Genomic DNA, 24,064 nt, shown 5'->3' with positions numbered 1-24,064 from the left:
AAATAGGATTAAGTAGTATTTTAACTGTTGGTCAGAAAAAATGAGCAGTTCAGAGGAATGTCTGCTCTGTTAACTTGTAATGGCATTGCTTTTTTAAAAAAGCTTTTATTTTTTAGATTTAATGATTAATTTGGCCTGCTCCTGTTCATTATTTGTGTGCAAGCATTAGATCCTTTACTTAGGTAAACATAGCTATACCACATGGTAAAAATACTCATTAAAATACATTTAAGTCATGCATTTAAAATCTTACTCAAGTAAAAGTATATATTATGAGAAAAGTATACAGCAGAATGTCAAAGTTATACTATTACTGTATTATTATGAATGTCAGCAGCATGTTAATGTTGTGGCAGGCTGACATTTTTGAACATTTTTGCCTGTAAATATTAAATAACCAGTAACTCAAGCTGTCAGATAGCCTGTATGCATCTGAAATGTGGGGAGGTATAGAAAATGGAAATATTCTAATAAAGTACTAGTAGCTCAGTAGGCCTGCAATCTTTGAGTAAATGTACTTAGTACATTCCACCACTAGCAGCGTGTGTGTGTGTGTGTGTGTGTGTGTGTGGTCTTAGTGTAAGCGCAATGTCTAAAAGGAGCATTTACCACAATGATGTAAACGGAGAAGACATATCGATTATTCATCGGGTCTGCAGTTGTTTTCCTACCTCAGTTAAAATGAGGGATTGCGTGCCATTATTAAAACACCTCCCCTATGTATATTATGCATGCACAGAGCCCTGCAGGTGGTTTTAACAAGCCATTAACCTGCCTATGAACAGGAGTTATGTTTTGTTATTTCCCATTTAGCCGTGAAGTAAAAACGGCCAAACCTGCAACTGGAGTTAAATGTCACCTCTCTATGCATTGTATTTCCCTCAATTAGTGTGGGGGAAATTTGTGGCAGCAACATGGGATTATATTTCTCAACTGAGCACCACAGAGCAAAACCCGATCCGCTGCTATTACGTAACAGCCGGTGACATAACTCTCTCCAGCCTGGGACGGTCAGTGCGCACGGGGAGCGCGGGGAGGGGGGCCGGGGCGCATGGCTTGGAACGGTCCAGCTGTACTCTCTCCTCTGCTGTTGCTGCCGCCTCGGGGGGAATTAAATTATTTCAAAACAACCACATAAGAGGAGGTATAGTGTTGAGCAAGGGAGGCTGACAGAGAGGGTAAGAGGATGACGACCGAGTTTTGGGAGCTGCTGTAAGGACGGGAAGGAGGCGAGATGGCAGTGTATGTTTTCAAATGCCTGCGCCGTCCCGGGCGCTAGAACAACCAACAGGTAGCCCATGAGCTCGAGGTTTGTCACATTACCTTCTAAGTCAAATGGCGGCAGGCGGAGTTCAAAAACCGACTGACATATCAGGTGTGTGTTTATGTGTGTGAGGTGAGTGTAGGGCCCACCCAGTGTTTTGAAGGGAGAGTTATGGAATATGAGGAGCCCGACGTGCCCCCAGGTGACGCCCCCTTCGAAAGAGGTAAGATGATCCATCAGTGAGCTGCCACGTCTGTGGGGTGCTCAAACAGCAGCATGCAGGTTGGATAGTTTTATTTGACTTTTACGTTTCTATTCTATATTTTAACGTGTTTTTTTTTCTCAGGCAAGCCTTGCTCTTATCTCCCAACATGCCATTCTGTGCCCACTCCTACCCACATCTATCTACTACCTCTCTCCCACTGTTTACCCTATTCAGCTTACCTGTCCTACACCAGCTCATTCTGTTTCTGTCTTCCCTGTCACTGTGTTCACTATAATCTTCTTTCCCTCCACTCTCATCCATCTTTACACAGTAACCCTCCTCATCCCTTTCACTGGGGTGTGGTTAAGGTGCTGTGAGTGGGTAAGAATGGCAGTAAGCCGGAGTAATCCTTGGGGATTAGTTCTTATTTTTGCTTCTGTTTTTGGTCAATGCTTTTCTATTCAAAGCCTCTGCCTGGATGAAATCTAACTGTTGGCAATCACTTGAGATACAACACATTGTCCCTCTGTCACAGAAACCCACTACACCTTTCCTGTTTCTCTCATAGCATGGCAACTGTATCAGGGATGACTGTGAATGACATTGTTGCTCGTGGCTCAGTTTAATGGGTGTGAAGTGCAGAGTGAGGAAAAAGAAAGCACAAGAACAAGCATTTATACCCTTTACTCAGGTAAACATAACAGGATCCCAATCACATTTACTTGAATGGCCAGTATTTCCAGTGAAACCGAGCCATGCAGATAGTTTTGGTTACTTGAGCAATCTAATTACACCTATGTTTGTTCATGTTAAGTGGTGTACTTTGACATTATTAGAGTAATTTAGTGGTATTATAGTGGAAAGAAAGAGATAAATGGAGCAGTCAAGCAAAAACAGATTTTTTCTGTCAGGTATGCATAGACATACACAAATATGGTTCAAAGTGCATTTTTTATATTGTCAAGTGGTAGAGATTTTAAATTGAAGCGAAATCATATACTAAATACTGTAGGGAAACGCATGTTAGTTTTTATATTACCACATTATAAACATGTTCATCCTCAATGTCCTGGCATGGGTCAGTCGAAGTCATGTCTTGCATTGTTCAAACTCACACTGGAGCTGGAGCAAGGTCATACACAATATACACGATCTGTCTGACAGAATGGGGGGGGGGGGAAGACAATTTTAACAACATTTAAGCTACTGAAGGAGAAATAAAATGGATGTCATGGGGTTAAAGTTTTTTTGTTTTAAAAACAACAACATCAGCTTACTTATCAGGTACTGGAACTGCTGTGATGGTGTTTTAATCTGGTTAAAGTGGAGTTTCAGTGTGGTTATACAGTTTTTCATACTGCTGAGATGGCTCTTCTCAAGGTGATGAGTGTCTTGGTTTTAGTGGCTGTTGTGGGTGTCTTCTCATTTTTCTCGAGTGCTGGGTTTCGTCGCTGGTACTGCTTCAGAAATCAGAAATACTTTATTGGTCCCTGAGAAGAAACTCCTGTGTCACACTTGCTCACTTTGTCCATCAAAGCATAAAGGAATAGAATATTGATAGAAAGTTGGTAAATAGAATATAACAAAGTATACATTCTAAAAATAAATATAAAAATATATAATAGAGTGTGGGAAATTTACATTATTTTACAATAGGCTATACAGAAGTGTAATGCTAAAAAAAAAAATAGTAGTAGTAAGTAATAAGTACAGATAATGTTCAGGTGGAATGTATTAAAAATCCTTAAAAATTGTATTTGACTGAGAGTAAAGAAAAATGCACATTAATTCTTGAAACAGAATATTGCACATTAGTTTCAGAAATATTGCACCATACTGACCAAGAGACTGTGTGTTTGACACTTTGAAAGGGGAGTTAAATAATTTGATGTCCACGGGCAGGAATGAGTTTGTGTGGCACTCTGTGGTATATTTCTGAGGGATGAGTCTTGCACTGAAAGTACTACTATGTTTGACTAGCACGTCACAGGTTGGGTGGGAGACACTGTCCAAAAGGAAACGAAGCTTGGACCGCATCCTCCTCTCGGACACCACCGACCCCCCACAACATTCACATTGCTGTTCCACCTGTCTGTAGGCTAAAACCCTGCTCCTGTTCATTATTTGATACAAAATGTATGTGGTGTCCCTCAGGGATCCATTGTGGGTCCGACCCTATTCTTCATGATATGTTATTCTGCGGTAATTTGTGAACTTAATATTGGAGTTTGTTGTCACAATAATGACACCCGGAAGTATCTCTCTATAAACCAAAGTCATATCAAGCATCTAGCGTCTTTTGCTGTCTGCTTATTTCTTCCAACTTAATACAAAGTTTTAATTCATTTTTAATACTTTTCATACTTTAATACTATGTAAGTTCTAAAATTCACAACCATTTTAGCCTTTGTACTAATGTATTTTGAAACTCTTTAGTCACTGTAAGTCACTTATAGGCCAACATTTTTAAACAGTTATGTAACAGTAATAACAGTTATGTACTGTGTTCGATAAGACGTTCTCCAAATTTCTTTTTAATCACCTTAAAACTATGAAAGCTGCTGTTACTGTGTGACACTTTTATTTTGTCAACCCTGAATCTTTGTCTTTAAAACAAAAAGACAGAGCATTTTGCCCCAGATTTAGTTCACCCTCATTCACTGCCAATGTACTGTAGTTTAGTATTGATTTAAAGTGATGCTGATTTTTTTTTGTTGTTTGTTAGAGGTCAGTGCTGAGCTACATTTCTCAGCCCTTTCCCCCCTTTTTGGTCAACAACCTACCCCAACCCTGACCAACATCCAAACCTTCTCTATCAGGCCTGCTTTTAACTGAACTTATACAAATGTATTTGTGTTCTAAGTATTCAGTAGTAGTTTGTTTTCACATCACACCGTTATCATATATTGTAATGCTTTGTTATTTTGTTAAATTAAATTAGTTTCTTACATTTATTTTGCTGTTTACTTACCTACTATACTTACTCACCCATCATAGACTTGTAAGAAAAAACAACAGCTGCTTTCATACATTTTTTTTACTCTACCTAATGTTACATTGACTTTAAGGTTAAAAAGTGCACGTGGGAGGAAATAAAGTTTCTTATCCCGCTTGTAAAATATTTACCTTTTGTATCTATCTTTGTATGTGTCATGGTTTATATTCAGGCAAATTTACCGGCCTACTCTCTGGGTTCAGTGGTCCTCAGTGCTGTTATGTAACGCAGCAACTGTCACTTCAGTAGTCAGCTTAGATGTCAGTGTAGAGACGCTGGTGAGATGATGTTGATGTTTGTGTCTGTATATTCAGCAGGGGCATGTACAATGAGTGTGTGTTTATTTGTGTTGTGTGTGCGTTTGTGTGTGTGTGTGTGTGTGTGTACATGGTGCTTGGCTCATGGCTGGCATGTGTACCTGCTGTCACATTTATTTTTTACAGAAGCCGATGTTGGTGATTGCATTAGATTATTTTTCCACCACCAACCAACTGTTTAATCCAGAAATAAGTTTTTAATAACATTTCAGAGATGACCGTGGCTTAGCACCAAATTCTGTGTTTCAGGTGACTTTATAATTTAACCTGGCTCATTTTTGTTGATAAAAGTGTGTGACTTACCAAATAACAACAAACAACAACAAACAACCACTTTATATATTTTAGGGAAAATGACATTGTGCATTTTTACTGTCTAATGAAAAGAATAATAATAATACATATAATAATCTTAACACTCCTCAGTGAAACCATGTTAGTGCACTGCTTATGTAATTGTTTGACATATTAACTATGCTCAGCAACCCTCAAGCCCATGGAAAAAATTTAAACACCAAAGTATAAAAAATGCATTGCTCTCAATTTGGAAATGATGCTTAAATTTCGTTCTAAAAAGTTTTAAAGTATAATTTAGCTTGACATAAATCTTTTTCATTTAATGTAGCAATCACCTTCAAACTTTTGCTCAGTTAGTGATGAAATTTCTTTACATCTGTGTGTTTCCGTGTATACATGCACTGCCCTGCTTTCATTCCATGCTTTCTGCTTATGAAGCAAAACTGATTTGATGATGGGAGGAAAACAGTACAAACCACAGAGGGCCTGATCTGACGCCAGACAAAGACCGGCTAGCTCTACGTCTTCCATTGATACTTATCTCCCCTGCCTTCAAACCTCTCCGTCTCACACAAACCCCCACACACAGACACAGACACACACACGTGCGCACACACACACACATACAACTACAGAAATAAACCCCCTGGTTCAGACCCTTCATGCATTTACCCACACTCACAGCAACTTAGACTTTCTCACAATTGTGGTCAAACAGGTAGACAAAAAAAGAAGACCTATTGCTTCACAGACACCCACCTTCCTCTGCCTTTATCTGCTGTGTGTGTGTGTATGTGTACCAAAGAGTCACAGAAACATAACAAAGGAACGCGCCACAGTAAATAGGAATCCTCTAATTTAATCTCTCTGCTATCAGTAAGGCTCCTTATCTGTCAACAGGCCTTTGTGCATTGGAAAAAAATATAAACCCTGCAAACCTTGTTCCAAACTGCCATTAAGGGTTTGACCATGCGGAGTTTATCACAGCTGAATCTGTTATAGCCACAGTTTACCTTGGTCATATTTTATGCTAGTGTGATTGAATTCCGACCCATGGATTTAATTTTCAGTATTTCACATACTTTGAGGATTTGGATATTTGAGTATTTGATTTGAATGATTTTGAAGTTACATTTGAACATAAGCATGATTTAACCAGTTGTAATCATTGATTATTCACTGCAAAGCTAACCCTGCGACAGTGCAGGTCTCAATGGTGGCGTTGAGATCATTAACTTAGGTAAAAGTATCACTCCAAAATTATAGAAATGCTCCATTATAAGTTCAAAGTCCTGCATTTAAAACTTTACTTAAATAGCAGATGTATTATCAACAAAATATACTTTAAGTATCAAATAAATAGTACTCATTATGCAGAATGCCCCTATCAGTGTTCTATTAATATTATTGGACATGTATTAATATGTCAGCAGTACTTTCATGTTGTAGCTGGTATTGTTGTGGTTGTTTATACTATAACTCCAACTGTCAGATCAATGTAGTGGAGTACAAAGAAGTAAATATTTCCCAGTGAGTGTAGTGAAGTAGAAGTAAAAAGTAGCAGAAAATGTAAATACTAAAGGATTACAAAAAATGCACTTTAGTAAATGTACTTTCTGTTAAATAGCTGTTAAAAACATCTTTGCCCTCTTTAAAAGGTACCAGTGTTGTGTTTCTGTTTCTTAAATATTCACCCGGATACTCTCATGTAATACAGTAGTAAAGTATGTAGTAAAACTTTACAGCCTGTGTCGTGTAGTTTTGATTCACAAACTTCATTTTCTGCCCTCAGGAGGAGTCGTGTCCAAGAAGACTCATTTGAGTAAGTTCTCTATGAGATACTGTGTCTCTGTATGTGTGAGCATGTTTGTCTGTATGTGGCAATGACATTGCTTGTGTTTGTGCTAGATATTTGTGCATGCATTGTGGTTAACTTCATAGTTCGTGAACATACAACATTGCACCTGTACAGCAAGACACATACACAGGCACTGTGGTGTCACTGGAGTTGGGCCATTAGCAGCGCAGTGTGTGTGCCGCTATGTGTTGCACCTGTGCTGCCCCCCTCACACACACACACACACACACACACACACACACACACCACATACACACAGTGATGAAAATACCAACTACTAAGGCTTTGGCACTTTAGCATCTGAATACAGATGACAGCGATAACATCTCGTCTATTTTAACACTTTTTGCCACAACTTTAGCACACCTGGGTGCGTTATCAAGTGTGGAGATGCCGTGTGAAAGCTCCGCCAACCTTCATTGTGAGGTGGTGTGATGATAAACAAATTGAGCAAAAATAGTAATGATTTTTTTGAAAATTGCTTGTACGTGAGTGTGCGTGAACGTAAAACCTGATTGCTGCGCCTGCAGAGTTGAGGAGTGATTTTGGATTCACTTTGGAGGTTAGCAATAAGGAAGGAGGGTGAAATAGAAAGTCGTGGTGGTCTTGTGTCGTTTGGTGCATCAGGTGCTGTAGATGAAGGGATGAAAAAGGGAGAGAAAGATAACTATAATTATATTTATTAAAATACTGATTTTCTGCTACTTCTGCTACTCCACTACATTTCAGCAGGAAATATTGTACTACATTTATCTGACAGATATAGTTACTAGTTACTTTGAAGATAAAGATTTTACATACAAAACATATAACTAGCATATAAAATATTATGCATTGTTAAACTACCAAGCAGTATATAAAGTCGTTAAAATTAGCTTCACCTCAACCAGCTGCAACATTAAAATGCCGCTTACATCTAAATACATCAGTAATAATTATCCAGTAATAGGATATATGTCTTTTACTTTGCCGCAACATTTTGTACATTTTGATGGTAATACTTCTGCACTACTATTTAAGTAAAAATGAGAATTTCTGACTTTTACTTGTAGGAGAATCCTAGTTTGGTTTTGCTGCTTTTGCTCAAATATAAGATCTCAGTAATTTTTCCATCACTGGAGGTTCGTGACCGAAGATCTGCAAACTCAACTACAATAAGCTCAAGAGTAGAAAGAGGCAAATTATTAATTGTTAATTAATTATTTAATTGCTAAATGAAATTAAATGATACTGTCAGTCTATATCAATATGTGACAGTAATCAAAAGGCCAACAAATTGAAATTACAAGTGCGATTTAGAGAATAAATAAAATCTTACTGTACTGAAATGTGTTTGCATCCCCCAGTTATTCCTGTTGAAAATGATTTGATTTAAATTCTCAGGGAGATATTTAAAGGTGATAGACACTATAAAAGTGAATTTTTTGACGTGGTGTACAATGAGGGGGTGACAGATAACAACAAAGGTATGAGGAAAAAGTACCTTGAGAAAGAAGCCAGGGCAGGGGACAGTCCCCCCTCTTCTATGTCTCTCACGCACACACATACACACATACTTACTACCGACACACACACACACACACACACACACACACACTCACACACACTCACACTCACTCACACACACTAACAAGGAAGGTGAGGCGGTGACTGACACTCAAAAGTCTGAATATGTGTGCTAAAGCTGCAGTGAGCACCCGACCTGGCTTGCTAAAGGACAGACGAAAAAAGAAGATTGAAGGAGTGAAAGAATAGGTGGTGCGAAAAGTGTACAAGACTACTGTTACACAGAGTGAGAGGAAAAGTGAGTTTGTGAAAGTGGGACAAACGTCTGAGACAAGTGGAGGAGTGAGGATGATGCGAGGTAGGGATGAACTTCTTTGGTGTGTGTGTGTGGGCAGTACAATCAAATATATTTTATCAGTTAGATCAATTACATTGTTTTTGCTCAAAGTTGCTCTCCAGTCCACTCTGACTGTATAGTTAGACTGCAACCTGATGCTTGTGATGGTGCGCCGTGTTGTTATCAAGGCGTCTAAGAACGTCAAGTTTCGGTTTTAAACAGTTGTAGGTCTTTGTCTTTTTTTTTTCTTTGTTAGCTTTTGTCAAATCCTTGAGGTAACTGTGTATTCACACAGACTTTGACACCTGTGGCTTCAAACGTGTCAACATTTTTTGAACTTTATCAGGCTGTGTGATTAGGCTTTTTCGGTTTAACTTTTCATTAATGACTTGATGTACCCTGGTTGAAGAGTAACACCTTCAAAGTGCCTCTAAATGTCACAATTTTGCACACATGTCACGCAAATTTTCTTGAATGTTTTCTTTAACGTTTAAGGTTTGATCAGCAAAAGATATTTTTAGTAGCTGTTTAATAGATGCCATAAAATACACACACACACACACACGTTCATGTACGTTAAATTTAAAGTCTACCATATTATTTGTTTTGATACTTAATTGGGTCTCTCCGGAGTTCTTGATTGGATGACTGTGAAGTGCGTTCACACTGATATATGTGTTTCAGTTTTATGGTCTGGTAACATGACTCAATTTTGAGCTCCCTTTGATGCATTTAAGATTTGAATCATGTCTAAGATATTTCTACCCTCCCACATGTACGGTTCACCTAGGGCAGCGAGCTGAGTTAGGATGTTGGAAATCAGAGTTCAGTGAGTTGTATAAAAATGCATGCTTTATATTGTATACTATTTACATCTCACATGTTAAGAGTTGATCTGCTGAATGCTTTTGTTTAGAGACATCATAATTCCATGATAAGTAATATAATAAGCAAATGAAACTAATAAGGACTCAAGAGACCAGGTCATGACATCAAAGTTACAAACCCTTTTTGCAGATACTTCCACCGTATTCTAACCAACGTAAAAGTGAAAGAGACAGGAAAACAGGATGCTTCACAACCGCAGTGCATCAGTTTGAATGGACTGACTCTAAACACATACACTAGACAGGATGCAGAGGCTCTTAATATTGTGAAAATGTGATCATTAAAATGGGGGAGGAGAAGAAGCAAAGAGACAAATGATGAGGAATAATACATTTATTCAATGTGAGTTGCTTACATGCTCTCTCTCCTGCAACATACAAATATACACATACACACACACATGCCTGTGCATGCACACTCAGATCCGCAGCTGCTTGTTAGATGGCGCCTAGATGTAGCATATCTCAGCCCTGCAGCTGTGTGTGGATATTGTGTGCATGAAAGGGGGAAAAGGGGGCTCCCATTACCAATTTTACAGCTAAATATCGTCAACTTAATAACTTAATCAAGTAACAATTAGTGATCTAATTCTCTGGTCTTACACACTTTTATGGTGGGCTTGAACTGACTCACATGCATATTTCATATGGCTTTGTTGTTGTGTTCGGGGGATTCCTGCGTAGATTCTTATACAGTTTCTTTATCAAAAAGGATTTCCTTGTTCCTCTGGGTGCAGAAACAGCAGCACTTCCAAAGCAGCAAAAGCGTCTGGCTTTAGATCAAAGCTAACATCAAATTGCAGGTGACACATTCCCACCCAAAATATGGTAAATGAAATACAGCAGTTGATTCACTCTCTTTGTTGCTGTCAAAACATTACCTCTTTCAAACACCCCCAAATTCAGCCTGCACTTCAAAGTAAAATATGGTAAAACTGATGCTAATTGGTGTTCAAATTGGCTTTGATCATTTGTCTCTTTCTCAGGTACTGTAATTAGATTTTTTCCCCACTTTGTTGTTGTTAAATAATGAATGAAACTCAGTAGTTCTTACATTTACGTAACAACCAACACGGTTTGATTCAAAAACGTAAATATGTGACACCTGTAGAGCTGAAGTCCGCACTGAACTATATGTAACCAGAAATGTTTAGTAACAAAATATTCAATACAGAAGTGCGGTGTGAAATACTTCCTATTAAAATACCCCTGTTCGCCTCATCGGCAAGAACTTTCATTTTATCTGACGATGAGCACTTGTTGCTTTCTGTTTGTTTCTTTTCTTTTTCCTTTATTAAATAGATATTACAGTTGTTTTAAGAAATTGCTTTCCAAAATCATGGCTTCTCGTAAAAGGAGATTAATTCTGATAGGCATTTCTAGATTTTGTTTCAGTGAGTCAGTCATTTTTAGAGTTTCTCTGATACTTTTCTGCTGTACACAGCAGGAATTTTAAGTTAGATTTGGTACGATGTTTATCTTTTATTTACTGTATTTTTGAATGCAAATACACGAGAAAAGCATGCATATAATATAATATTATTATGTATTATGTATTTTCTTTAAAACTACAAATATGTCTCAAAATACTACCCCCCCCCCCTTTCATTTTTACACAATTGAAAATGCAGTGCGGTTAGTACTCAATTGATGCACGATCTTTTAAATGGAAAAAACTGCTTAAATGTTAAAAATGTTTGCCTCAGCAAGAGACTAAATAAAAATATAGGATAACTTATATGAATTACAATGAATTGTGAGATAAACATAAACAATATTTTCTTTATTACTAAAAATAATAATGAAATCATTTAAGATCATATTTCGTAAGTAGATGAATAAAATGATCATGTGTAAAATCCTGGTATCTTGGGTTTAATAATACATGATTTGAGAACTTGTGATTGATTAACAGTCTGCGTGTTTGTGCAAGATTAACCATCTGTTTGTTAGTCTGTGTGTGTGTTTGTGTGTGAGATGTGTATACAAACTTTGTTTGCACTCTTGCTTGCGTGTGTACCAAAGGTAAGCTTCCGTCAGAGGAAAGATGAGGTTTTTGTCCGTTTACAGTACAAAGAAAAGACTGCTGACTGGTGATTTTAGGCAGAGTAACAAGTTGAGAGTGGCAATCTGAATCGTCCGTCCGTCCGCCCCACCACCACCAGCACCACCACCCACACAAACAGACACACACTCGCAAAAGTGTTAAGAGTACTGAAATAAACTCTGTTTAGGTTGAAATCCAGAGATCAAACATTCAGTTTTTTCTTTTTTCTTATGATTTACTCACTTCTTCGCGTATGGGAGTTTTTTTTGGTATTTGGCTCTCGTACATTTGAGGTGATACATATTATTATAGACTCTTTTGCGCCTCTTCACACTTGTTCAGCGTCATGTGTCATATTAGAAAGCCTAGATGTAGTACTTCGTTCAGCGTTGAGAAGGAAGTCGTAACACTTATGAGAAACCTGTGAATGTTTTATGATTTCTATTTGCTGTTATACACAAAGCTTCCATTCTTTGTACGATGACACTGACAGATGTGCTATTTAAGCGGGAGCGTGTAAGTCATTGATAACTGATTGAAATGAGTCCATCTCGGTGTAACAGTGTCTTGGCATATTTTGTATGCGGAAGCGTGGGAGGTGGCACTCTTTTATTTTGACCGACAAACCAGAATATTTCCATCACTGCACATCTACTGTGCTCAAACGTCTTCACTTCTTAACATCATCTAGCACATAATGCACTGATTTTAGGATGAACCATTGGAATCGACTGGATTAGTTGTTTTTCTTAAGTGATCTCACCTCAGTATGAATATTTTAATGCAGTCTTGTGTGGTGTGTTCAGGGTTGATTTCACAGTGTACGCTGTCACTGGAGCGCAGTGGAAATGTGAAACGTTGATGGTTTGTCAAGAGATATCGCAAATCAAGACATAATGTAATTAGTGTGACTTGGATAGGCCATAGTTGAAAGCAAAATTATTGTTTATTTTATTGATTGAGCATTGAGCACATAAGATCTACAGTAAAAATTCCCTTTTAATCCACAACCCTTTGTAATTGGGTTATGCTGAGCTGTTGAGCAGCCCTGCTGCATGCGGGCAAACCAGTATTAGGCAGTAAAAAAGTGCGATTTTACGCAATAAGGTTGTACTTAACGTACATGTTAATATTGTTAACATACTTACGTTAAGTGCACTTACGTAATGTTAATGTTCTAAAACAGTTTTTCAGCCATATTGTGTTGCTAAACAGAACCGCTTTTGGGTCACTGAAAAAGGAACTAGAATTTTAAGGTGGTTTAGTTCTTTTTCAGTATTTGTATCTCTCTCTCTCTCTCACACACACACACACACACACACACACACACACACACACACACCAGGAGATGCTGGGTTTGATTGGCCTGGGCCTGTGGCTGGAGATAACCAGGTGAGACAAAAACAAACCTCACACTAGCTGGTGATTTGGTGATTGTAGATTCCTCAGTGTTTATCTGCTGTCAAGTTAATTTCCACAGATACTGGTGTCTTGTTACGCCCAGGCCATCAAAGGCAGATTGTGGACACTGTTTTGCGGGTGTATTTATACTTTTTTTTATTTTTTATTTTGGCATCAAAAAAGAAGTCATGATTTAAGTTGACGCTGCTTTAGATAAATAATGTGATAATGTGTGTTTACGTTGCCATGTAAATTTTGTTGAGAATGATCAGATCTATGATAGCATGGAAAGTTGTTGGAGGAGCAGTACATGTGATTGCTGTGTGTGTTAGTGTGTGTGTGTGCGAGTATGAAATGTGAAAGGTTGTGGGTCACAGTGGATTTCCTGTTGTTTGAGGTTGACAATCAGAACTGAAATAGCGAAAAAAAACAAACAACCGAGACCACTCATGTTCTCTCTGCCTATTATTCACTGCCGACAGAAATATAGTCACAGCTTAGTTCTTTTATTTTACTACTTAAGAAAAGATATTCATTACATTTAGCTGACGCTTTTATCCAAAGCAACTTACTACTGCTGTATATGTCAGAGGTCGCATGCCACTGGAGCAACGAGGGGATAAGTGTCTTGCTCAGGGACACAATGGTGGATGGGTCAAAGTGGGAATTGAACCCAGGTCTCCCACACCAAAGGCAAGCATTTCATCTATGCGCCATCACCACCCATATTCAGCTTGTAGAGAAATTTTTCTGTTGAGTGGTTTATCTGAACCAAATCATCGAGTTGTCTTTTACACGGTCAGAATCTTGTTGAATTTATGAAATACTCCTAATCCTTTTCATGGTGACTCAGTCACTTTGTAGCAGGAGAAATCTCGTCAGTTGTGCAGTGAGTGTTTCTGCTTCATCAGTCATGCTTGTGCTCTACTGTATGTCTACGTATAAAAAAAAAAAGTTACTTTTTTACTTCAGACCGGCCGTCCTCCTCTGGAGCTTTCAGGTGATCCCTGTGGCACCAGATAAAGAGGCCACACACTGACACACTAACACACACTCGTGCAAAAATCTGACACAGTTATGCACGGAAACACAAATACTACTGTATATAAGCATCAACTCGCAGACGTAAGAGCTCGTCCTGGGCAGACTACAATCACAACTTCAGTGCAGTTGTGGAAGGAACACAGAAGATGACGGGAATAGATAAAATGAGAATGAAGTTATTTGGTGTTAAACAAAAGGGAGGAATACTGTTCTGCTTCCTTAATGTGTATCATCATTCAATGTTATTATAAATATGTTCAGTAATGTGATTTATACATCATTTTTAGCAATTTCATTTTTCAGACATACCATGAAACTGTTCATTCTCAACAAGACAATAAATCAACTGACATCTGAATCTGAACAAAATAGCCACCAATCAAAAAGACTGAGGGGTGTGTGAGAGTTTACAGGGGCATGGGGGGAGGTGGGGAGGGGTGGCCGTTACTGGCAGTGATGAAGGAGAGAGAGTGCATTACTGGCAGCTGTGTCCTTTATGAGCGAGACAGAGAAGGATTCACAAAGAAAGAAATTACATGAAAGAGGGACAGTCAGAGTGAAAGAGAAGCTACTCAACCACTTGAAAGGATTCTGAGGTTGACACCTTCATATTCTCCGCCTTTCTCCATTTGCAAATATTCCACGTCCTCAAAAGACTCTCTCCACGTCCTATTTGATGTTATTTAGTTCATTATTTTTAAGGCAGGAGGTGTTTGAGAGGAAAATACCTTTGGTTTAATCTGGTCACACAACATTGATAGATGTTTAAGGGGAAGTACAGCATCAACTTAATTTCTCACAGTGGGAATCTTCAACTTCTGTGGGTGAAAATATGCTGTGTCATCTTGTTGGCATATTTTATGTCTAGTTGCATGCTATGTTTTCTTCAGTACGCACTAGTTATTTGGTCAGATTGACATTTTAGGTCTTTGTGACCTTTTCCATTGCATGAATGATAGTTATATTTCTTAATGTCATGGATTGCCAGTGATTCACTTCGTTTGCTTACATGCAAGTGTTTGCGTGTTACCATTCTTTTAGTGACTGTGAAGTGGCACCTGTGTAGATATAAGGTTAAGGAGGGCTGCATCTGAAAATGTTAACATAACTGCTTGTGTTTCTATGTTTGTGCAGCCCAGATTGAAGTTATCCCATGCAAGATCTGCGGTGATAAGTCCTCTGGAGTGCATTATGGAGTCATCACTTGCGAGGGCTGCAAGGTGAGATGAGTACTATTAAAGGGGCAGTTTAACATCTTGAGAAATATGCTTTGGTCTCTTGCAGAGAGTTAGACGAGGAAATGGATACTATTTTCATGTCTGTCTATTCAATATGATGCTACAGCTAGCAGCTTGTTGGCTTATCTTAGCATAAAAACAGAACAGAAACGGGGAAACAGCTAGCTTTGCTGTGTCCAAAAGTAAAAGACACTCCTACTAGCACCTCTAAAGCTCACAAATTAACACAATATATCTTGTTTGATTTCATACTGAACTGAACTGAATACAAATAAGAGAATAGTATCAATCTTTTCATCTAAAAAAGGAAAATGCTGAGCTATTCCTTTAACAGCTAGACCGATATATGAGCCAATATTGCAGATTTGTTGGGATCAGCGTAGTATATTTCAGCTGATACAAAACAAGAAATGTGAGCACAGAAATGTCCAAGATATGTCTGGGATAATTTAGAGACACTGTCACACTGTGTGCTCATCAGAGAACACTGGCAAGTTTATTTTTCAAACGAATTTAAGGAATCCTTCTCAAAAATGTTTGCCTATCCTCCTGAGACCTGACAATTAATTTTTGTCCTATATGGGGGATGTGGTACTGAGGACGCTATTTCAAACACCATGCATAGCCTGTTTGAGTCCTAATGTACTGTAAAGAGCACATCCTGGACTTTCTAATGATGTCAAATAAATGGGGGTGTGGCCAACAGAGCAAATGTTCTGTCTTTTCAAAAAGGCAGGAATCACAGCAAGCAGTTTCTATGGCCCTAAGAGAGGTAAATTATCAAATTTATAGAAATATCATGTTTGAAATCAAAATATAAAAGCCTTTTTTCTTCTGGGTCTCAGGAGGCTATGTTATGTATTTGTGTAAAAAAAAAAAAACATAATCGGCTGATATACTATTATGTATGTTATATGTTATATAAGTATTGAATATCAATATTGGTATCTGCCTCAAATCACGTTTGTGTTGGGCTCTGTTAACCATGCGGTATCCACCCCTAAGGGTTTTTTCCGGCGCAGCCAGCTGCCTACTGTATCCTACTCCTGCTCCAGGCAGAGTAATTGTCAGATTGACCGGGCCAGCCGCAACCGCTGCCAACACTGCCGTCTGCAGAAGTGCTTGGCACAGGGCATGAGCAGAGATGGTGAGACACAAACACACCCACGTTGACAGGCAGACAGACAAATTATATTCTTCGTTCACAGCATTTGTTTATTTCTGTGTGTTCGTTATTTGTCCTCCTCAGCGGTAAAGTTTGGACGAATGTCCAAACGTCAACGGGACTCTCTGATTGCTGAAGTGGAGAGGCACCGGCAGCAGCAGCAACAACAGCAGCAGCTTCAGGTAGATGCCCAGTCAGTCTTGTCCTACCCCACCAAGGCCCGTCAAGATCGCTCCCCACAGCTTCTTCAGCCCATGACCTACTCCTTTACCGGGGAGGCAGACCTGCTGCCCTACACTGCTGATGTTCACCCCTACCTGGTGTGCTCCCCGAACGAGTCACAGGTGTCAGGTATGATCTACCGAGGTTCCGGTGTGTCTCCCACATCGAGATCCCAGGGGAGGGGGGACAACAGCGGACACCCCAACATAAGAGGTGAGGCACTTGTGTGTGTGTGTGTGTGTGTGTGTGTGTTTACATCCTCCACTTTATGGAGTTCCCTTCATCATCCTCTGCTTATTCCTTATTTGTCATCTCTCTTCCTCATGTCAGGATTTGAGTCCAGACAGCCATCTCATGAACTGATGGGGATTCATCCCTACAACCATCTGGAGGATCCTTACAGCCTCTATCCTCACTCTTTGAGAAATATAGGTGAGCAAACAGCGCAGTGGTCTGTATGGGTATGTAAGTGCATTGTATTTTCAATGTTCATAAGAGTTTCTTTTTTTTGTTTTTCAGATGAGCTTTGTGCCAGCATTGTGCGTTCCCACAGGGAGACCAGCCAGTACAGAGCGGAGGAGCTTCAGGCTCTCAGATGGAAACTGTTCAGCAGAGAGGAAATTCAAGCCTACCAGAGCAAAGTACAGTATGCCAACCTGATGACTGTTTCTTTTGGTTTTCAGTCATCCTCTTGCATTTGTGTGACCTTATTCAAGCAGTCTGAAAACAGAATGTGTCATTTAAGATGACTTGAGACTACTTTTGAAAATTTGTTTGATACACCCCCCCTCTTCTTTTCCCTCTTTGATCATATGGGAAGCCTATGCTCAAGTTAAAGTTAATGAATTTGTTCATCATCCAAAATGCTTTTCAGCAGCACAAATGCTATAATATGTAATCACAGTAAATAAAGAGTTAACATAATGCAGAAACTTGGTATGAGGATGAGTTTATGTGGGATGTGTTTAAATTTTGTCTTTTTGTGTTGAGTTGAATTATCTTGCCAAAGGACTTCTGATATTAAAAATAACCTGTCCTACAAACTCTTTTTCTCCGCCTCACTTTCACTCACAGTCAGTGGATGAGATGTGGCAGCACTGTGCCATCCGACTGACTGATGCTGTGCAGTATGTGGTGGAGTTTGCAAAACACATCCCAGGTTTCCGTATGCTCAGCCAGAACGACCAGATTGCTCTCCTAAAGACTGGTGGGTTTCAGCTGTCACTTAACAAGAAGGCACCGTCGCCTTCAATCACAATCTAAAATTATTTGCATTTAATCTCTCTTTCCGCTACTTTAAACGGATCCCTTGTCTTCCCTCTTCACCAGGCTCCATGGAGGTGGTTCTGGTCAGGATGAGTCGGTTCTTCAACACAGAGAACAACACTGTCTTCTTTGATGGGAAATTTGCTGGAGTTGAAGTCTTCAAGTCTTTGGGTAAGGATTTCTCTACACATTGCTCCCTACCTGGAGCACAGAGGCAGCTCTGAAACCATTTGTGCAATGAACACAACTTGTAATAAATATGGAGGTTTATCAGTGCTTTGTGGTTTCTTTTCTTGCAGCATGTGGTGATTTGATCACATCGGTGTTTGACTTTGCTCATGGTATGTGTGCTCTAAAGCTCACAGAGCACCAGCTCGCTCTCTTCAGTGCTCTGGTGCTGATCAACACAGGTAAAATCAACTCCCGTCTCAATTATGATATACTTCTCAGTTTTAAAAATGTAGGAACAGGCAATATCCATTTTATTTAATTTACCTTATGGCTAAATCTTGTCAGTGCATTGCGGTCATCTTTCAGATAAAAAAGTTAATATTTTGAAAGCACAGTTTATTCATTTTAGTCCAAAGTAGCTGATGACTGACATGTTTTTATTACCTCTAGCTAAATATCTGAATTTGTAAAAACCCTTCATTTTCATGCTCAAACAATCCCTGAAATATTTGCCTTTTTAAAGACACTTCTCAGCTTTCAGTAGACAAATATCAGTTAACTGGTTGACAAGTAAATGTCACCCTTAGTTTTAGCATTGTTTCCATCACATTTTCCCCTGTGGTTTCATTCATTCATTCCCACACCATTAGCCTCTCTGCCCCTCCAAGTGGCTGCTAATAGATATGGTAATAATTACAGCCCACTTAGTGAACTAAGACTATTCACACATAAGTAGAGTGATTTGATTCTATGGTAAGGCCAAACCCATTTTAAAAATAAATCCTTCTTTCCTTTTTTTTGTTTTTCTGTGCAGATCGTCCATGTCTGGAGGATAGAGGTAGGGTCCAGCGAGTGCAAAGAAGCGTGGAGTTTGGACTCACACACATTCTACACAGAGACAACCAAGAAAGTCTAATGCAAAAGGTATGTGTCTCAGTCCTGAGCAGATGCTTTCTCTTTAGTCTTCTGAATAAAAAACAAACACACTATCCTGTGTCTCCCCCCGCTGTGGTAGAAGAGCTTAACGTGTCTGTGTCCTCCCTGCAGCTGTACCAGAAGATGGCAGTGTTGCGTACACTGTGCAGCATGCACATGGAGAAGCTGCGATGGTTCAGTCAGCGTTACCCGCTCACTGCTCACTCTCTGTTTCCTCCGCTCTACAAGGAGCTGTTCGCCTCTGAGGCGGAGCTGCTGCCGGGGACCACTCACTGATGATTCACTAGAATATGCAAAGACACAGTCGTACACATACCCACACACATATTTGAAGTCTCATTATTACTTCCTGACAGAAGTCTATTCTATTTTTCTAAAAATGAAAATAATTGAGAAAGGCACAATTATTTGTAGTGTGTTAAGTATTTTATGACTTCCAGCAGAGCTTTTTTGGTAGATTGTGTCAAACATAAATTTCAGTATTTTGATAGCTTAAAACTATTTTGATTATTCCAGGGAAACGTGTGTTTTGTTGTTCTTTGATACTGCATTGTCAGTGGGGTACAGGGTTAATTTTCTCTGAGGACGTGCTATTGGGATTCTGTCTAGTTACAGTTACTGTGTGTTACAGTTCAGACATGGTGATTCAAAGAGGCGTCATTAAGTCAAATGAAACTTAAAATGGTAGTCCGCCCAAAAAGTATAAAATACTGAGCTGAGCCATAGAGGTGACTTTAAAGAGTTTGTCTCTTTGTGAATGCCACCAGTTTCAATTAGCTTGGATTCATAAATGACTCCATTGTTTGTTTATTTCCATTCTAACAGGTTAATACACAAGGTCAGAATCATATAGTAACAACAAATGTGCAGGCGGGGCTAAAAACAACAAGAAACGTATCATGCCTCTTCCCACATTCCACCAGCAAAGTAACAACATCAACCAATCAAAATAATTATCAAATGTACACAATACTGTTATGTTGGCCTGGTTTTATAACATAATCTACATTACACAATCCACTTTTCCACTGTCTATTTATCTGCTAGCTATGTCCCCAAAGTTCATATTTTTACTTAAATATAGTTAAGGAGGCACTCTGCTTCTTTACTCCTCATGCAAAATCCTGTTGAGCTTGTGAGCAAGTGTGCATGTTAGTTTGCTTGAATTAGATCCTCCTGCTCCTACTCAGTTTCTGCCTCAAAAATAGAATTTGGCTGCATCATTGCTTTAATGTGCATGTGCTTGAGACTCGGAGAGGCAATAGGTTCTGATGGTCTGGAGTGATAACCAGTTGTTCCCAAACTAGCCAGAAGGATTCTGTCTCTCAGTCTTTCGGGATCCTGCAAAATAGGCTGCACACAGAAGATGTCGCAGATTGATTGCTCAACATCCTTGTTGGAATATACAATATATTTGAAGGCGATTTCAAGTATTCTCTACAAAACATGAACAATTGGAACATTTCACATTTTGTAAAACCCGTCTCATCCAGTACAAAGTCTTCTGTCTTCTGTGGTTCTGGAGAGCTTGCTTTCCAAATTTTGAAAACCTCAGAAACCAACTGTCCAATTAGAGCTGAATGTGTCATTTACATTTTCTAAGTTTTCTAAGCACACCCCAAAACCAAGAGACAGCCTGCCTCTTCGCTTTGCATCTGTATGTTGCTGTAGAGAAATGTTTCTCCTTAGACTGGCTCAGTGCTACAAAGCAGCAGTACCTCTAAAGTGTTCTCCTTTTGTGTTTGAATACAACCTGAAAGGCTTTTATATCTTTTGACCTTTGAAAAGATGTTGCATTAAATGTAGAAACAAATATACAATTAAAAATGTGGAGACACAGTAGAAGTCTCTTCCTCTATGTGCAAACTTCTCCTTTTTTCCCCCAGATTAACTTGCATATGTTTGTTTTCTCTACGTATCTTTGAACAAATCCATGAGTAATGAGGAAATGATGAGGGGTTTAAGCATTAAGTATTGTATGTCCGGATGTAGTCCTCACTATTCCTGAAACGACTGAGAGCATAATGAAGATAATTCCATATAAATCTTCTAATAAACAACAGAGGCTGTGACGCCAAGAAAATGTGGTAACTTTTTATTATTTGTGTTAAAAGGGTGTACAATAATTAGTTTTGTGATTGAGACATGCAACATCCTGTTATGGTATAATAAGAAAAACCTTAACTCAACAAAAACAGTTTATACATAGCAGACATACTGGAGCTCTGAAGAGATAAGCAGCATTTATCATTTTCATTAGCATATTGAAGGACATTCAGGCACAGTCCGTGCACCATAATTTAGAGTTGTGGCTGCAGCATTAAACACGAAGGAAATATTAGTCATTGTGAATGGCCCAGCAAACTCCTTTAGTGGAAAGTTGTCATTGTGTTGTCATAGACTGAAAAGGTTGCTAAGCAAATTGTGAGTCAACTGGATGTGGTACATACAAACAAAAAAAAAAGCACACAAAGAATTTCTCTGAAAATTCATGCCTCATGCTAGAGAACTAGTTGTGTTTTTATCAAACTTTCTATATGCAGTGATTTCTACTCTCTGTTTCTTGTGTTGGGGGCCAAAAACCAGACAGCTGCCACTAAATGCGCGAAAATAACCGATATGTTTGCTGCCGGGGCTGCAGTAGCTTCAACATTAGCTGCTGTACCCTGCGTAGAGCAGGCACAGGCACTTGAAGGAGTAAAGGAGCTGTGGTGTCCTCTGCCAGGCAGAGGAGGAGGCCTGTGATAGCAAAACAGAGGGACAAAGTGATAGGGCCGAGTGAGAGAGAGCAGGAGAGTGGAGTTGAAGCAGTAAGTATGGAGTAGCTCAATCTGTAGGCAGGGAGCAGGGAGGGAGGGTCATTTACAGGGGGGGGACGCTGGGGACATGTCCCCACCACTTTTTCTTAGCATTTGTTAAAAATGTTCTGAAAAATAGCTTGCACCAAGAAATGTTGATAAATAAATATAAATGCTATGAGAAAGGTTTATTTGCACTTAAGACCTACAGTGCAATGTAAATATAAAAGAAACCTCTGCAATGTCCAAAAAAAGTAAATTAAGCTTTGCATTATATTTTATTATATTTATATATTGTGAATTGTCACCTGCCACCTAAATTCTGTGCTTCCCATTATAAAAATAAAGACATTTCCACCATAAATTGGTGCAGAAAATGGCCCCACAATGCAGGAAATTAAGTGTTTAATGCTAAAAACCTTCTGGGGGCGGACCCCCAGACCTCTATCATATTTCATCTGTAAATCTTTTTGAAATAGTAGCTCTTTTAAAATATATTCTTGTCTTGTAGTCATGGACACCAAACCTTGTACAAATGTTACGTCGCAGTGTTTCATCACACCCCTAATCTATAATCTGACCCCCTAAATGGAACAATGGTGTATTGGTGAGGGGAGTCCGACCAATTTTAGTGGGCCGCCTCGGCCAAAAATGCCAGGGCCGTTTTTTTGTCCCAGTCCAGCCCTGCACTGATGGTAACTATTGCACCCACAGTAATCCAAGAAGGGGAAGCCATCTTTTAATTTCCTGTCCTGTGGTTTGTTTTTCTTTTTTCTTATGTCGTAAAATACTTTGCTGTGAACCATAAAGTCCACAAAGATATAACAGAGCAATAAAATAGATTTTTACTCCTGAAAGTGAAGGAAAACAGCCAGAAACTGGCCACAATGTTCTAATCAAACACTGGCAGTCTGTACTGTTCACACATTATGACCATAAACACAGTCTTATAACCTTAAAGCAAGTTAAATTATGTTGCATTCAGTTGTCTCAATACTTTCATGACAAAGAGCAGACCTACTATCCCAGTATGAGTATGAGAGGGAGTGCATTAGCAACACTGTCTGTATTTGTTTGCCATTCTTTTCTCTCTGGCCTTTCGTGGGAATTTTGACCCAGGATAAACACTTCTGAACAGTTTCCGGACCTACATCAATCACAACCACCACACCAAAAACATTATTCCTAAAATCTGCTGGATATGATGGAAAATGGCTGTGGGCAGAGCAGCTAAAGTCAAGATAATCCTTCCACTTTAAATATTATAGAGAGCAAACTGTGGAAACTCATTAAATTACAGACCACAGCTGCAATGGGAGTGCTTCTCTGTTCTGATTTGGCTTTTGTTGTTGGGAGGGTCTTTGTGGAAGTCACAGTCAGTGTTTCAGATAGAAATCCATGAGGCAATGATAACCTTGGATGCAAACTCAGAGTGAGATAACAAGGAATTTGAGGCCCTCAATATCTCTTGACAAGCAAACAATAAAACACAAACACAGTGGGTAGGATAGACAAACTACAGATCAAGGTAACAAACACAGAATTACCTTATGCATTCTGTTATTTTGTAAGGTTCTTAAAGGAGAATTACACCATTTGGAAACAGATTATTGTCGTCATTGTTTTTAGATTAGATATTGAAGGTAACCATGCCGGTAAATAGCCTACAGTTCATTTAGCCTACTAAATAATAACACTTTGTAGAAGTGAATATATGCCAAATGACACCTTTAATTAGGCTAACTATGTGACAAGCAAGAAATGCTGACAGGCTCACTCAATAGGTAATGATTATATAGTTACTGGCAGAGATGAGTGAGGAGCTAATTGCCTAGAGCCTGAATTTTAAAAAAACAAAAACACAGGAGCACCTAGGTTCAGCGACCGGTCACAAAAAACGGGAGGCACGCGGACCACTGCAAAGACCCTAAAAGCATACCCCCTCTGATTTTTTTCGTCACGCGGACCCTCGCGTACTCGCTGACGCGGAAAGTATAATCCTTGCTTAAGGCGATACCACATTTAAAGCACCCTAGCAGCACCCAGGATTTTAAACGGAGCACCCATGAGTCATGTAGAAAAACTTCCTTCCCTCCCTCTTTTCCTCACC

At 39.1% G+C, this 24,064-nt stretch overlaps 1 protein-coding gene across 13 annotated transcripts; it reads left to right on the top strand.

Annotated features, from left to right (window-relative positions):
• Window positions 1–1,020: 1,020 nt before the first annotated feature.
• rorc (RAR-related orphan receptor C) lies at window positions 1,021–21,239 on the top strand. Of its 13 annotated transcripts, none has more exons than XM_038711447.1 (13): window positions 1,021–1,291; window positions 1,407–1,487; window positions 6,871–6,900; window positions 15,293–15,378; window positions 16,402–16,543; window positions 16,646–16,996; window positions 17,114–17,215; window positions 17,303–17,424; window positions 17,858–17,990; window positions 18,113–18,220; window positions 18,349–18,459; window positions 19,035–19,144; window positions 19,268–21,239. In XM_038711447.1, the coding sequence occupies exons 1-13, from the start codon at window positions 1,255–1,257 to the stop codon at window positions 19,430–19,432; spliced, it is 1,578 nt and encodes a 525-aa protein (XP_038567375.1). In that variant the 5' UTR covers window positions 1,021–1,254; the 3' UTR covers window positions 19,433–21,239. The 13 variants fall into 13 exon arrangements, with proteins under 13 accessions (XP_038567375.1, XP_038567376.1, XP_038567377.1 ...); XM_038711449.1 differs by having other exon boundaries at window positions 1,022–1,291; window positions 1,397–1,487; XM_038711450.1 differs by having other exon boundaries at window positions 1,022–1,291; window positions 1,376–1,487.
• Window positions 21,240–24,064: the final 2,825 nt, after the last annotated feature.

Source organism: Micropterus salmoides, unplaced genomic scaffold (assembly GCF_014851395.1).
Source record: "Micropterus salmoides isolate LMB-PRFRI ecotype aquatic unplaced genomic scaffold, ASM1485139v1 Ms_hic_scaffold_11, whole genome shotgun sequence".
Taxonomy (NCBI): domain Eukaryota; kingdom Metazoa; phylum Chordata; class Actinopteri; order Centrarchiformes; family Centrarchidae; genus Micropterus; species Micropterus salmoides.
Note: the sequence above shows the minus strand (reverse complement) of the source record. Positions and strands in the feature narration are given on the sequence as shown.

Bases quoted from the DNA above. Each gene is read 5' to 3' on its own strand.
- rorc (XM_038711447.1), top strand. From the start codon at position 1,255: ATGCCTGCGCCGTCCCGGGCGCTAGAACAACCAACAG. The intron at 17,991-18,112 runs GTGGGTTTCAGC...CCTCTTCACCAG, and splicing joins GATTGCTCTCCTAAAGACTG to GCTCCATGGAGGTGGTTCTG. The intron at 19,145-19,267 runs GTATGTGTCTCA...TCCTCCCTGCAG, and splicing joins AAGAAAGTCTAATGCAAAAG to CTGTACCAGAAGATGGCAGT.